Source organism: Henckelia pumila, unplaced genomic scaffold (assembly GCF_033568475.1).
Source record: "Henckelia pumila isolate YLH828 unplaced genomic scaffold, ASM3356847v2 CTG_466, whole genome shotgun sequence".
Lineage (NCBI taxonomy): Eukaryota > Viridiplantae > Streptophyta > Magnoliopsida > Lamiales > Gesneriaceae > Henckelia > Henckelia pumila.
Genome location: NW_027331833.1, coordinates 6024234 through 6039957, shown reverse-complemented (window position 1 = coordinate 6039957; position 15724 = coordinate 6024234). Strand labels below are relative to the sequence as shown.

At 32.7% G+C, this 15724-nt stretch overlaps 1 protein-coding gene across 1 annotated transcript; it reads left to right on the top strand.

Moving 5' to 3' along the window:
- Positions 1-3047: 3047 nt before the first annotated feature.
- LOC140872502 (uncharacterized) lies at positions 3048-7025 on the top strand. The gene is made up of 2 exons (XM_073275346.1): positions 3048-3170; positions 4222-7025. The coding sequence occupies exon 2, from the start codon at positions 4477-4479 to the stop codon at positions 6691-6693; it is 2217 nt and encodes a 738-aa protein (XP_073131447.1). The 5' UTR covers positions 3048-3170; positions 4222-4476; the 3' UTR covers positions 6694-7025.
- Positions 7026-15724: the final 8699 nt, after the last annotated feature.

Genomic DNA, 15724 nt, shown 5'->3' with positions numbered 1-15724 from the left:
TAGATACCAATAAAAAAATTTTACGTACTTCAGGTACGATAGTGATACAAGATACCGATGTATATTTAGTACAATACTTGATTGTGACGTATATCTCAATATTTTGTGTCGAATACATAATTCATATCTCGCTTCATACGAGATAATATATTCTTCCTTGAAGAATTAAACTACGGTGTATCAACTGTGTTCATTGGCACTATCACATTCTCTTAAAAGAACGAACAACATTAATCAGACATCTTTCATAATTTTTTTTCTTGAACAAAATATCATAAATAAGATATTACAAGAATTGAAATTAAAAAATCAAGCGTACGTACCTTTTTTTCAAATTCTTGTATGCACCAAATTGAGCTTTTACTTTCAACAATAACATTCGATTAGGGATAGGAAAAAATACCGAAATGTCAAAATACCGAAGATATCGTATCGAAAAAATATCGAATTTACCAATTTTTCGGTACGGTACGGTATCGATACCGAATTTTTCGGTACGGTAACGGTATGACATTTCAAAATTTCGGTATATACGGTATACCGAAATACCAAAAATTATTGTTAAAAAATAAAAATATATAATATTTATAAACAATAAATTTAATTTTTTAAAAAATATATAAGATTTTTTTCGGTATAAAACGGTATATCGGTATACCTTAAAATTTCGCTATAATCGGTATGCTATTTATATGTACCGAAAATTTTGGTATGATATGTCATCCCTACATTCGATCTATCACGAATATCATTTCACATTGAATTTGCATTCCTATATTTGCAAAACATGCAAGATAATATTTATCATTCATTTAAAGAGTAATATCTTAATCAAATTTTGAAAGAGTTCAAAATTTATATCCACAATCAAAATTGAGTAATTTAAATTCATTATCAAATTTTATGGAATAAAGATTTAATTAACAACTCAATATATTTTTAAAATATAAAAATTAGAAAATTAGAAAAAATTTCACCAAATTGCATATAACTCATGCAATATATTGATAGAATTTATAAACTATAATCAAAAGTTATATAATATCTAAAATATATATAATCAATACATTAGAATTCATACTCCGAACCAAAAATACAAACATGAATCAACCAAATAATAAAATCAAATATGGATATAAGATAAGATATAAACACGATCCATTTATAACATGATATATAATTATTATCATTGAATATCAAATCACTTTTCATAAAAGTGTGACAAATAATAGATAATGTTTCTTTTAGAACATTAACAAATATATGATTTGAATCGATATTTATTCAATATCTTTTGATATATATCTCATATATTTAATAACCTTCTCTTGTGGATATTCACGATTTTAGATCAGATATCGATATTTTTTTACGAAATTTCGATAAATTTCTTTATTTATAAGATCCTAAAAAAACATTCAACCAAAGTTAATTTAATATTCTTCAAGAATATTGCTAAATCTTGGATCTTATATTAATATTGTTCATGAATATTATCAAATCTTGCATATCAGATATCAATCGAGATTTCTTCAGTTTCTTGATATACGAAATCATATATCACATCCTTATAATGAATCTATTCAGATTCTCAATATATTATATTATAACTATGAAATCTCTTTAGATTCTCAATATATTTGATCTTATATCAAATCTTAATATTGAATATCTCAATATTTAATATATTATATCATGAATTCATGAATATTTTTCGATATATCAAAATTGTAATGATCAATCTCTCAAAATTCTCAATATATTATATCATGATCATGAATTTCTTCAAATTCTCAATACAAAATCATGTCGTGCTACTTTATAGCCATCAACATATTCATGATATTTCATGGGCACCAATATATCAATTATTTCATTGTGCTACTTCTAGAGCACCGATGAACATCTCTCATAAAATCGAGTATTGACAACACGTTGTGCTATTCCAATAACATCAATAAAATGAGAATTATTTTCATTCTCAGTTGGTTACAACATCGTGCTGATAACGTATTATAAATTATAATAGAAACATAAAGATGAACAGAGAGAATTTATGACATGAGAGAATTCATATGAGTCAATACTCAGGTGCAAATTTTATTGAACTCCATCACCTCTATTTATAGAGGAAATAATAGAATACAAATCTTTACAGATATGATATTGACATATTTATCTAGATTACAAATCTTTCAAATCTATCCAGATAAAAATAATCATCTATAATAACAATATATTTATAGCAATTATATAATATTTCGGTTTTTTCAACTTTTTATTGAAGAGTATCGTCGTAAATTTTGGTTATATTAACTATCCATATATTATTGTTATTATTTTTTTGAAGCTATATTATTATTATTATTATTATTATTATTATTATTATTATTATTATTATTATTATTATTATTATTATTATTATTATCACGATTATTATTAATCATAATGAGAACTTTAATATAATAATTTTTCACATATTCTAAAAAAAAATCAAACGTTTTTAATAAAAATATCTCAACTACGTAATGACAAGATATTTTATTTTTTGGAAATTCATTCTTTAAAATATTGATAAATAAAATAATTGGTGATTTTTTAAAGTAATTTTTCTATTCTTTTTTTTATCATCAATAGTTCCACCAAATCAATCGAATAATAAAATGATAAATAAGTCAGTTTGTCTGTAAAAATTTGTTATCTTCATTTGTGTGTTATCTCAAATCAAATAAATATTTTTTAATCATAATTTTAAAATTTAAATATATTCAATATATTATATCAATGATTTAAATAATTATACAAACACTTATATTTACTAATTTTAGTAATTAATTACATAAAATAACAATCTATGTATCGCACCACTCAGATACTAGTTTAATTAAATATAACTAAAGTACAAACTCAAAAGAAGATTAGAAAGTAACTCTAGTTAATTAAAATGGGATTTAACCATAGTTAAGTCTAACTATAGTTAGTGGTGATCCAAGTATGTTGTGAAAAATAAAATGAAATCCCAATTCCCATCCTATTGTTCCAAATTCCAATCCCAAAACTATTGTGGGCACCCCACATTTCTCCTCTCTTCTCTATTTGGGGTTTTAACCCATTTGGAAAAATAAACCAACAATTTCACTCTCTGGCGATTCAAATTCTCAAATTGCCCGGTATTTTTTTTTTTTTTTTTAAATTTTTCCTTTCTTTCATTTTATCAAATTTTACATGGAATTTGAGGATTTGGTTCTGGTTTTAGGGTTTTTATTCCGTGTGAGAAATTAGAAATTTGGGAAACTTTTTTGGTTTGTTTGTTTTGATCCTCTCAGATTCATTGTGAGTGTGCTTTTTTCCGTCTATTTGCTGGTTTGATTTTGGAGTTTATGAGTCTTTCTTACGAGTTTGGGTGGTCCTGTGATCGCAATGCTTTTGCAACTTGCTTAGCTTCTGTTTTATTTTTTTGTTATCTAATGTAATTTGCTTTTTTTTTAATAATTATTATCATTATTTTAATGATAGATGTTAGTTATGGAATTCGGGATTTGAACCTGGATGTTTTTACAACAGATTATAATAATATACCTTCCCAGTTGATGTTTCGCGTGTAGGCAACATTCCAGATGACACATTGTTAATTGAACCCAATGTCATCCTGTTTACTTTCACAAATTAACCTTCGCCTACATTTTAAAGTGTCTCGATCCTTTTGATTATTTAAAAATTAGATCACTATGAAATGAAAACAAACTTATTCGCTTTTAGTAAGACACAACTTTAGAAACAAACGTTTCGCCAGAGTTTTCTTTGTTTTACTGGTAGATAAAGTTGTTCAACTTCTGCTTGAGTTGTTCCGTCATCAGCTTACTCAGGTTTCTTGATTTTGAGATTTTATTTATAGTGTTGGACTGGGTTGCTAATGATTGTTGTTAGAGCTGCTTAGGCTGACGTTGATTGAAAACTCGTATAAATACTGTTACGGTGAATATGAATCTTAGGTGACTTGGCTACCCACGTTGCAAGTTGAGTTTTGTTGCTTCATTGCTCTCTTGTTGAGTTTATGCCTAATAATGTGTTGCTTGTTCGTCGGGCGTATTTGCTTGGGCTATTGTAACTTAGGATTTCAATGTTTCTGTAAATAATTTGCATTTTCATCAAATCTTTATCCTGTCGCAAGATGTTAATATTTTCACTTAATCAATTTATTTCATCATTTAAATGAATCAGGTACCTGAAAATCAAGGCATAAAAGGATCTTTGATGCAGAAAGATCCTTAGTATTTACATAATGTACTTGTATGAAGCTGTTATTTGGGTGCTTCTACTGTTATGAATGCATTGTTGTCGACCAGTAATTAGTTGAATTTTGAGAGTTTTGTAATTTTAAGTCTGGAGTGCAATAGAGATGAAGCCCTCAGGGCCAAATCAATTGCTGAGGGTAAGTTGGAAAAAAAGGACTTTGTTGGTGCGAAAAAATTTGCCATGAAAGCTCAGACTCTATATCCAGGTCTGGATGGTATACCACAGATGTTGGCTACACTTGATGTGTATGTTTCTGCTGAGAATAGGATAAATGGGGAAGTAGATTGGTACGGAGTGCTTGGTGTGAAGCCCACAGCTGATGACGAAACCATAAGAAAACAATACCGAAAGTTTGCCCTCATGCTGCATCCTGATAAAAATAAATCTGTTGGTGCTGATGGTGCATTTAAGCTTGTTTCTGAGGCATGGACTATGTTATCAGATACAGCGAAGAGGTTGGCATACAACCTGAGGAGGGGCTCGAAAGGGTTCCAACAGAAAGTCCCAATGCATAATGCTGGTTCATCGGCACCAAAGGCAAACAGGTGTTACGATTTTGCAAGCAGGACAGCATCAGTTTCAAAGACCCAAAACAATAATGTGAAGGTGCCTTCTGCACCAACTCCCACTCCATCATATCAAAGAACTGATACAGTTCTGAAGACCCAGAAGAATAATGTGAAGGTGCCTACTATGCCAGCCCCTACGCCCTCCTATCAAAGAACTGATACGTTTTGGACTATCTGCCGTCGATGCAATATGCATTATGAGTATCTAAAGGTTTATCTCAATAATACTCTTCTTTGTCCCAACTGTAAGAAGGCCTTCATCGCTTCAGAGACAGCACCGCCAATCAATTTTCCCAAAGTAACTAATCAAGTTCCTCAGCAGCGACAGCAGAATCTTGGCAATCATGCACCTAGTCAAAATGTTAATGGTTTGGGAAGAAATGGTGTGACTGGTAAAGAATCCGTACCCGGCCAATCAGATCCAAATTCAATCCGATATGTCAATCACCTGAAGAATCCGCTTTCAGAATCGGCTAACGTACGCAGCATGGATCCTTCTATTGCAGCAAAAGCTGCTAGTGTTGTTCAGCAGGCACAGGATAAGTTGAAGAGAGCATACACTGAATCAAATGCACCTACTGGTTGGGAGTCACATATGAAAAAGAAAAAACTGGATGAAGATGTTAGGCAATATGGAATGAGCTGTAATGTTGCTCGGGGACATAATAGCTTTGGAGCTTCCAGTGCGACTGCGGGATCAAGGATTTATGGTGTTTTTGGCATGTCCCATCAACCAGATAGCGCTAGAGACCTGACATTTGTTGAAACACGAAATATGCTAATGGAGAAGGCTAGAAAGGATATCTCCAATAAGCTAACTGAATGGCAGTTGGAGGCAGATGCTAGGCCTGCTTATAAAGAGAAATACAAGGCTAAAGCAGGCGAGAAGGAGATTCACAGAAGCACCAGCAAGATAGCTAAGGGAGCAGGACGTCAGGTTACCCGATCTCATGGTGATAAACAGACAAAGGATCCTGCAATGGCACCAATAACTGTTCCAGATCCTGATTTTCATGATTTTGACCTGGATAGAACTGAAGGTTTTTTTGGCGATAACGAGGTTTGGGCAGCATATGATGATGATGATGGCATGCCCCGTTTCTACGCTCTGATTAGTAAGGTGATCTCTAGGAAGCCCTTTAAGTTGAGGATCAGCTGGCTTAGCTCAAGAACCAACACCGAATTCAGCTCTCTAGACTGGGTAAGCTCAGGTTTCTACAAAACATGTGGGGAGTTTAGGGTGGGCAGATATGAGACCTGCAAATACCTAAATGCGTTCTCTCATAAGGTTAACTGGTCAAAAGGGCTGCGTGGAAGCATACTAATCCTCCCCCAAAAGGGTGATATTTGGGCAGTCTACAAAAACTGGTCATCTGATTGGAACAAGCACACACCAGATGAAGTCATACACAAATATGACATGGTGACTGTACTAGACGACTATAGTGAGGAACATGGTGTCTCTGTTGCTCCTCTTGTAAAGATCAGCAGTTTCAAGACAGTATTCCGTCCCAACATGGACCCAAATTTGATCAAGAGGATACCGAAGGAAGAGATGTTTAGATTTTCTCATCAGGTCCCAAACCACTTGCTTACCGGCCAAGAATCAGAAAAGGCCCCAAAAGGATGCCTGGAGCTGGATCCAGCAGCGGTCCCATTGGAACTTATTATTCAGGGTACTAAAGAAGCTGATGAGGCACCAATAGAAACTGTTAGTGAACAGGTGACCGCAAGTATTGAGATTACAAATTCAGACAAGATTACATGTACGAAGAATGAAGCTCGAGAAGTGAACATTGTGGAGAAATGTTTGGATTTACCAGGTTAGCCTTCAATTTAGTAGATTATGCTTATACTGACATTCAAGTATATGCACAACTCTATGACGAAAAGATAGATACTCCGGCTAAAGCTTTCAATTGCACAGACCAAAATTATTGGTTATTTTTGCATGTGGATTACATACAGTTTGGCGAAAACAAGTTAGATCTTTGCCACCAAGTGGACTTTGAAATCTATGTTTTTTGTCTTCAATTCTCGCAACTCTCTAGCGTTCGTAAAATTTCATTGATGCCTTGAAATATATGGTTCCTTTTACTTGAAACTTCATGGAGCCTGATATTCGCCATTGTTGATGCAGTAGACTAGTAGAGATTACCAATTACTACATTGATTTGAAAGTGTGATTTACATAATTAACTTTTTGCAAAGATTGATATGCACTGTGGCTATGTTAAGGTCCATTGCTAAATATTCCGAATGCATGAAGCTCTTGTTATTTTTTTCCATACAATTTCTCTCCTATTACATAGATAGATATATGAAAATAGAATATGAATAAATAGTAATCAAAAATAAATTCTATGAGTAGTATCATGTGAGATAATTTCGCTAGTATATATATGTGAGACGGGTTGATTTGGCCGATATCTACAATAGAAAATAATATTGTTACTATGAGAGGTAATATTTTTTTTGAATCGGGTTAAATAAAAACTGGTCACATAAACTTGACCTGTCACTGCATCATAAATTTTTTTGTGAAATTATAGTCGGTTTTTTACCAGTGGAACTTAATTAAGAACAAACTAAGTATTTACTCTTGCAAATAGTACGGAATCCTTCTGCGGTTGAACCATTGGATGCAATCAAGAAAAACCACAACTTAAATAATAATAATAATAATAATAATAATAATCAAAGGTGATTGAGTGTCTTTGGTCTGAGAGACAAAAAAACTAAAAGTAATTTCTATTTTTGAAAAAAAAAAATTGCCTTCATTTGTGTTTGATTAGAGCAACTATTTTAAAAATCATTTAAAAAAGTGTTTTTTTAGAATTTAAAATTTTTGGTTGATTTAAAAGTAAAAATAAAAAAAAATTTGAACATTTATACACACGTCAAAATCGTTTTTGTTTTCTTTTAATAAAGCATTTTTAAAACATGAATTGATTTAAGGGTTGTTTTAAAAAAATTATAGCTTTTGTATATGTAGTTACCCAACCCGGATCATAAATGTAGTAACTCAATCCGGATGACCTACTACCTTAAACACTTAGGCATTCAATTAAATTAAAACAAAACTTAATCAAAGCAGTAAGGCAGCAGAAAATGTAATCACCTTTATAATGCAAATCGACGAAATACAACCGACACTAAAACTCAAAAACAATAGTCATACAACTACATCGAAAACGATGTATCTGCTCCCAACAAAAAAACAGAACTGAACCTCCAGGTGGTCATTATCCCTGCAACTAACCATGCCTCAATCATCTAACCATGCCTCAATCATCATGTCTTGTCTAACATGAGACCTACCTCATCGAATGAGGTGTACAATATAAAACCAAGAACGTGAGCGACTAACGCCTAGTACGAAAAGTACGAGAACCGATATGATGCATGCAAAAAAACGTGACTGGATAACTAATCAACTATCAAATTCTGCTCAGACTAAGCACCAATGAGTGTGTAATACCTTCTCGGAATCTGTTACAACCACACTTTGTATATGATAATAAAAGATGAACAAGTTGATAATAAAGAAGATAACTCAGAGATAATCTCTGTACCCTACCCAAGATAGTCCCTAGCACAAGCTAGTTAATACTCAAGCAAATAAAAGAACAGGATATCCCTAACAATCTACAACTCTCCTATTTTATAACCTCCACCATATCTAGATTTTTTCAAGGTTTGTAATTCTTGGGCTTGATTTGGTTAGGCACGGTATCTTAGAACCTCTAGCCATATTTGGGCCCGTAACAGAATCCGACCTTGGAGTAGCTCACACACTCGTCTAGATCACTATAACCTTACTCTCCGTCATCACGTAGCTCTCGGTGTCGGACCATATACAAAGGTGTAGGGCTGAGTGACCCTAACTCGAAAGGCTATTCGAAGGAGATATGACTCAACATGAATATGCACATGCAACATATAATATAAAGCAGTAAAACATGTATCATGATACATAAAATGCAACATATAAGCATGCATACTCGTTAGCAGTCTCAGTCAGTACTCACGTATCTCTATCCAACAAATCGAGTACTATCAGGGTCTAGAGTCCCAGTCTACAATCAAGTGATTATCGTATTACTATTAAAGATCTAAATGTCTCAACTAAGCTAATAGATACTCCTATTATCTAATAGAGATCTCGGACTGTACATGCGTTCTTTGTTCCTTTAGATGTCGAAGGCTCCAACTCTTGGACACGGCTCTGCTGATATCTCGGAAGTGTCTCGCTATCGTCAGGTCCTTGATAGAACAGCTAAAACTCTCAATATAAATGAAAGGAGGAGAGAACACTTGAATTTGCAGCTCAAGAGTGAGCTTCGAATGGCCTATTTATAGGCGGAGTACGGATGCTCCGAACCATGCATGATTAATTCCGAACTACTGACTTCAAGAGCTCCAAACTAACACTTCAGATCTTACGATCTCTTGCATACAATGACGTGTCTAATGCATCTTGACACCTAAGTGAACAACTAATGTAGTGATCCAATCCGAAATCACTAATTAACCAAAGCTTAAAGCATGCAAGTCAATTTAAAAGCGGTAATCAGAAAATTCAGTGGAAACTTAATTAAAACAACTAAAATTTACCGGCGGAATACAACCGGTCCAAACGAATACTATAACAACCAATAATGTTATACAACCCCATCGAAGGTAAAACTAAAATCTCGATTACAACGAAAACCTGGTACAGTATAAATCCACCCTGTTGTAGCTCAACAACCACTACCACTGGATCCGTCCAACCTGTGTCCTGCCCCTTGGAATGGGGTGTCCAGAACAAAAACTGAGGACGTGAGCATAAAAAGCTCAGTACGAAAGCATGAGTATAGAAGTTCAATGAGTGCATATGCGTGAAAGGTACTAGGAACCTATAATGAACACTGCTCAGTCAAAGGTGTCGTGGTATGTAGCACGTTGGGCCGTCGCATCAGGAGGTGACTTCCATACCATCAAACCGTGGATTATCTGGATCCAAAACCATGACATCCATCCACAAAATAACATAGGGTTGAGCGACCCCTCTATTGGTAGTATCAATAAAATACAGGCTCAACGTGCCAATGCAATGCAGCATAATATCTATGACATAATAAATACACATATAATTAATGCCACATAAAACATGCAATCATAGAAAATGCATACTCAACCATAAGAAACCTAACGATACAAGTCCTTTAGTCCAAACCTATAAGCAGACAATCATTGTATGACTATTTATCCTCCAAAAGTTTTAACTATACTAATAGATACTCACTTAGACTAATGTGAGTCCAGTAGTATACTTGTGTTCGTCGATAGCCCACTGATGACGATAGTCCCAAAACTTGGGCACAGCTCTACTACAACCCCGGAAGCGCCCCGTCGCCTCCTGGCCCTGAGAAGAACACCTAGAAACCCATAGAATCGACCTAGAATAGGATAGGGAAGTGGATTGTCCGATTTCCAAATGGGCTCTCGGACCTCTATTTATAGACGGAGATCGGATGATCCGATCCCCAAGTTCGGATTGTCTGATCGTCCCCAACGATTCCCCTCCGAACACGTGTCCCCTTATCCTGACAGATGGTTACCGACAGAGTTTGGATGGTCCGATCCCAAGTTCGGATCGTCCGAACTCCCTATGCTTTCCAAACTCAATCCGAGCCACAAAACGGATCGGATCGTTCGAATTCCTGCTGCTGTCCAATCAAATATCGATTTTATCTTATCTTATCCAATGGAGATCGGATCGTCCGATCCTAGCTTCGGATCGTCCGATCTCCTCGGAGCTTCCGATCTATTGCCTTGCCTAGTTCGGATCGTCCGAACTCCTAAGCACTAGGAACTCCTCTTGGACTATTTGGAATGTCCTGAATCCTATTTTCTACTTATTTAACTCATTTGCGAACTCTTTAATCATGTTTTAGTAAATGGATTAGTTAAATTAGTAGTCGGACTACTACAACTAACTTCGAACTTTTCGAACCCTCGATCGGTTCTTTCGATCTTCTACGTCTCTGTGTATTGTTGACACCTCACTATCTGCATGGCCCAACCTCTGATTAGACCTTCTGATATATGTTCGGACCTTCTGAACTCTTACTTTGTATCCGAACTCGACGCTGAACAATTCGATGCTTCCAAATTATACTTCGGATCTATCGAACTCTTTGATAGTTCCGAAACCTTGATTTTTAGTTCTGAACTTGATTTAACACTTGTTTTTCTTGATTAATGATCTCTTACTCATAATTATCATTTTATTGAATTAAAATGATGTCCAGGTTACTACAGTATCTAAACATACCCGATTATCTTTGATGTAAATAAATTTTTCCCGTTCAAGTATCGAGAGTTTTTCCCGAGATATTTCCATACATTATACTTCATTTTCAAAAATAATTAAAAAAATATATTGATATAAACATTCAAACAGTACACTCAATATATCTTTCCATTGTAAACATAAATGAAACATCAATGAAGATCGTTTGGCGAACAACTACTCAAAAGGCTTGAATGTAATCTTCATGTTCGTCGATATTATAATTTGATATCGGAAGATACATCGTGTGCAAAAATACATTAGCATAAATTACGATTTTTAAAGTTTGACTCGCATCTACATCAACGGATTATTGAGTCCCATCACAAACACAAACTCAAAGCATATGTCTGTCCGTATCTACTGTTCATTAGACAATCCCAAAAGACAGAGAATGGGACCAAATACTATTGTTACCTCACATGTGCTTTCATGTGTAATATTCTATTTCTTGATTAGTTATAGCATTATTCTCGCGCTAAAAATGGATGGCTGCCACCTCAAATCAATTCACTCACGATTAAATCACCTAATTTCTGTCACGATTAGCTTAATTTGGCGTATCGCACGACAATAAATCTGGTATGCGGTCACAATGGATTTTTTTAAATAAAAATGATATATTGACAACAAAAGCTAAACACACAACTACACGTGATCTTTCAAGATACTATTATATATAGATGATATTTAGTTGATTGATTTAATTGTAATATTTATTTTGTGTAATATTCTCTTTACTCTATAAATAGATATGTATAGTTAAAATGAGAACTAATCGATTTCACTCATCTTTTCTCTATTGTATTTATCTAGTCTTTGATTCTCTTCCTCCCTTTTCTCCACTAAATTTATAACACGTTATTAGCACGAGTGCTCTCATCAAGATAAGAAAAAATATTATCATCATTGTATGAATGTTCTCGAAGAAGCACAATATTTAGATCATATATTGATGCTCCTCAAAATCGTATATATTTTATTTTATTTTTTTTAATAAAAAAAAACCACCTGTTGTGACGGGGAGTTTGGCAGACCCCTACCAGTTTATTGAAAAAAAAGAAAATACAAGAGAGGAGGATTAGGCCAAGACCTCTCAAGAAATCATTACAACTCAAGAAATTTTTGATCTAGTTATAATGTAAGGATAACTAGACTTATCTAATTTACAAATGCCTCGTAATCTACCACTGAACTGTCTCTGAGAAATAGTAGCTAATCCGTTCAATTCCATATTAGCGAGCTCATCCGCTGCCGTGTTTGCTTCCCTGTAGATATGAGACTTGACCACTTGGAAACTTGACAAGATCTTCTTAATATGAACCAAAATATTAGTAAGATTCCAGCAGGTAGTATCCGCCTCAATAATCTTGAGCGAAACCATCGAATCAACCTCTAACCATAGAGAAAAATAATTCTTCTCCTGACAGATAATAAGACCCCTGTAAATCGCAGTCAACTCCGCTCTAATGTTAGAACCCAATTGAACATTATCATTAAAAGCTAGCCAGAATTGGGTTCCCCATGTGATCTCTAACTATGCCCCCTATAGCGGATTCTCCATCATCCTTAGTACATCAATCCGTATTGAGTTTATACCAACCCACCGACGGTGATATCCACTTAACAACAGTAATAACTGAGCGACGAATGCACGAATATTGCACCCCAAACACAATCGCCACATGCTCCACATGTTTCTAATGATGAGAATGAAGAATGCCAGATTTCGAAAGAAGCGTAACATAATCATTCAAACTTCTAATAATTCGAGCAGCTGAAACCACAATACATTTATGTCGAGACTCATTGCGCGTCTTCCACAGGAACCACACAATAAGAAATGACACACATTCACATACATGACCTTTCTTCCTCCATTTATTCTTCAAACGCCAATTCTCAAAGTGAGATGGCGCATTTACACCAAATAAATTAGAGTAATACGACCACACAGAGGCTGCCACAGGACCCGAAAAAAATAGATGATCAAAAGATTCTTGATGTCTGCAGCAATGACAAAAAGATGCTAGATCTATACCCCTTAGCTGCAAAATATCATCCATCGGTAATCGACGATAAAACCACCTCCAGCAAAAAAAAAAAAAAAAAAAGAAATCGAAGCTCTCAGAATCTTCGACCAACCTCCTTCAAACCATTCAACAACCGGATTCTTAACACGAACCAGCTCCCAAGCCGATTTAGAAGTGAAAATGTCGTTAGTGGTATGCTTCCAAACAGCTTTATCTCTTGCCAAATGATGAATGCCAATATTCCAAATTTTGTTGATGTTCTTGATGTAACAAAACATATTTTTATATTGATACTTGATAGATCTACAGATACAATATAATAATTTAATCTATCAATATTTCCGAAGAATATTGATACACAATATAAAATTATCAATATTGATAGATGATTTAAGATCTAACAATATTACTGAAGAATAGTGACTTGATTACATGATATATTAATATTCATCAATATTCCGAAAGAATATTTATTTGATTTTAACAAACTAGTCAAAATAATGATATATCATCTATAAATTGTCAATATATTGAATATATTGAATTTAAATATTCCTAAAGGATATTGATGCACGATAAAAAAAATTATCGATATTCATAAATTTATTGATATCGTGCATAAGATTTGTTAATGTTCTCGAAGAATAATAAAATAACATACTAATCTGCTAACATTCTCGAAGAATTTATTTATTTTGAATTATAAATATATATTTATGTTATTTTCTCGAAGAACACATGTTATAATAAATATTATATTCATATATTCAATTATGCTTCAGAAGAAGTATAATTCAAAATATTTATATCGATATAAGATCTATCAATATTCATGAAGAATATTGACATTACATAAATAATTTATCAATATTTTTTAAAATTATTGATTAATTTTATCAACAATCATGAATAATATTTTATCTATATATATTCATGTAGAATATTGATATAAAATCTAAAAAAAAATTCAATATCTCTTGAACAATATTAACCAAAATCTAAAGATTTATCATATTTCTGCAGAATATTGATACAAGATCTAGTATATACCAATTTTCTTGAAGAATATTGATGCAAAATAGAAGATGCATAATATTCTCAAAAATATTGAACTAATATACAAAGTCTATTGATATATATCATGAATGATATTGATATAATATATAAGATTTGACCGTATCTTGGAAGAATATTGATCAATGATTTAAAATTTGTTAATATTCCCGAAAAATATTAAACTTAGTACTCTCGATATATTTATCAAATTTCTTGAAAAATATTGATTTGGGATCAAAATTTTATCAATATTTCTGAAAAATATTGATCTATAATTAACAATAGAATAGTCAATAAAGAGGAAATAATATTGAAAGTCGCCTGATTGATGTGATTCGTTCCCTGAAGTGAATGAACATAGTTTATATGTTGTGTCATGTTTAGATTAAATTTTCAAAGAATGTGATTTTTTTTTATTTCGCTAGAAGTGGAATATATAAAGATTACAAAATATCGACATGAATATTTGGAAACTATATGTTTCAAGTATTCTAAACAAATATTCATACTTGTAGTACGATAAATAAATAAAAATATCGTAATCAAATATTGTACTACATGTGCATTGATTTCTCATATCCCTATTTACAGAATAACGTACCTGAAGTACGTTAAAAGATTTTACATGTTTTAATGAAATAAATTTGTGGGGCAATTGGTACATACCCAAAATAATATTTACATTGTAACTTAATATGGATTTAGTCAATGATTCAAAAGATAATTAGGGTTTTGTCATTTCAAAGAAATACTAATTCACCCGCAGTGAATTAAGATATAAGGATTTAAATGAGTCGATATTTATATTCGATATTTGTGGCATAAGAAGTTACTAAAATTGTACATGAAGTACGTTAAAAGGATTTCTATCAAACATGATACATAATATATTTGTGGGAGAAATTTATTACTACCCAAATTATATTTTCAAAGTAACTTGACATAGATGTATTAAAGATCCAGAAGATCATTTAATTTGTTTATCAATGAAAAATGTTGTGTTTGATAGTATTTGGGTTTTTGGAATCCAATGACAATATTCATTCAATATAGTATGCTATTTCAAAATTGCTCTAGAAGAGCTCTAGTACTCTAGAAGAGTTAATATGAATTTTTTTTTAAAAAAAACAATAACTTTATTGTTAAGAATGAATATTGTTTTTGTGTCTCATAGATAAGTATAATATCGAAAAAATTGATCCAGCAGATATCAAAATAAAATTGAGCCGTACACAAACTCAATTTCGCAAAAATATATTATTGTATCAATCTCAATATGATAAAATAGATATCACAATAAACCAAGAGTTTATTGACATTGTAATTTACTGATATTGTAAACCTGTTGTTTATTAATATTGTAAATAAAAGTTTGTTGATATCATAAACTTAAATTTGATATCGCAAACTAGAAGTTTAGATACCTGTAA

Excerpts from the sequence above, each read along its gene's own strand:
- LOC140872502 (XM_073275346.1), top strand. The coding sequence starts at position 4,477 with ATGAAAGCTCAGACTCTATATCCAGGTCTGGATGGTATACCACAGATG.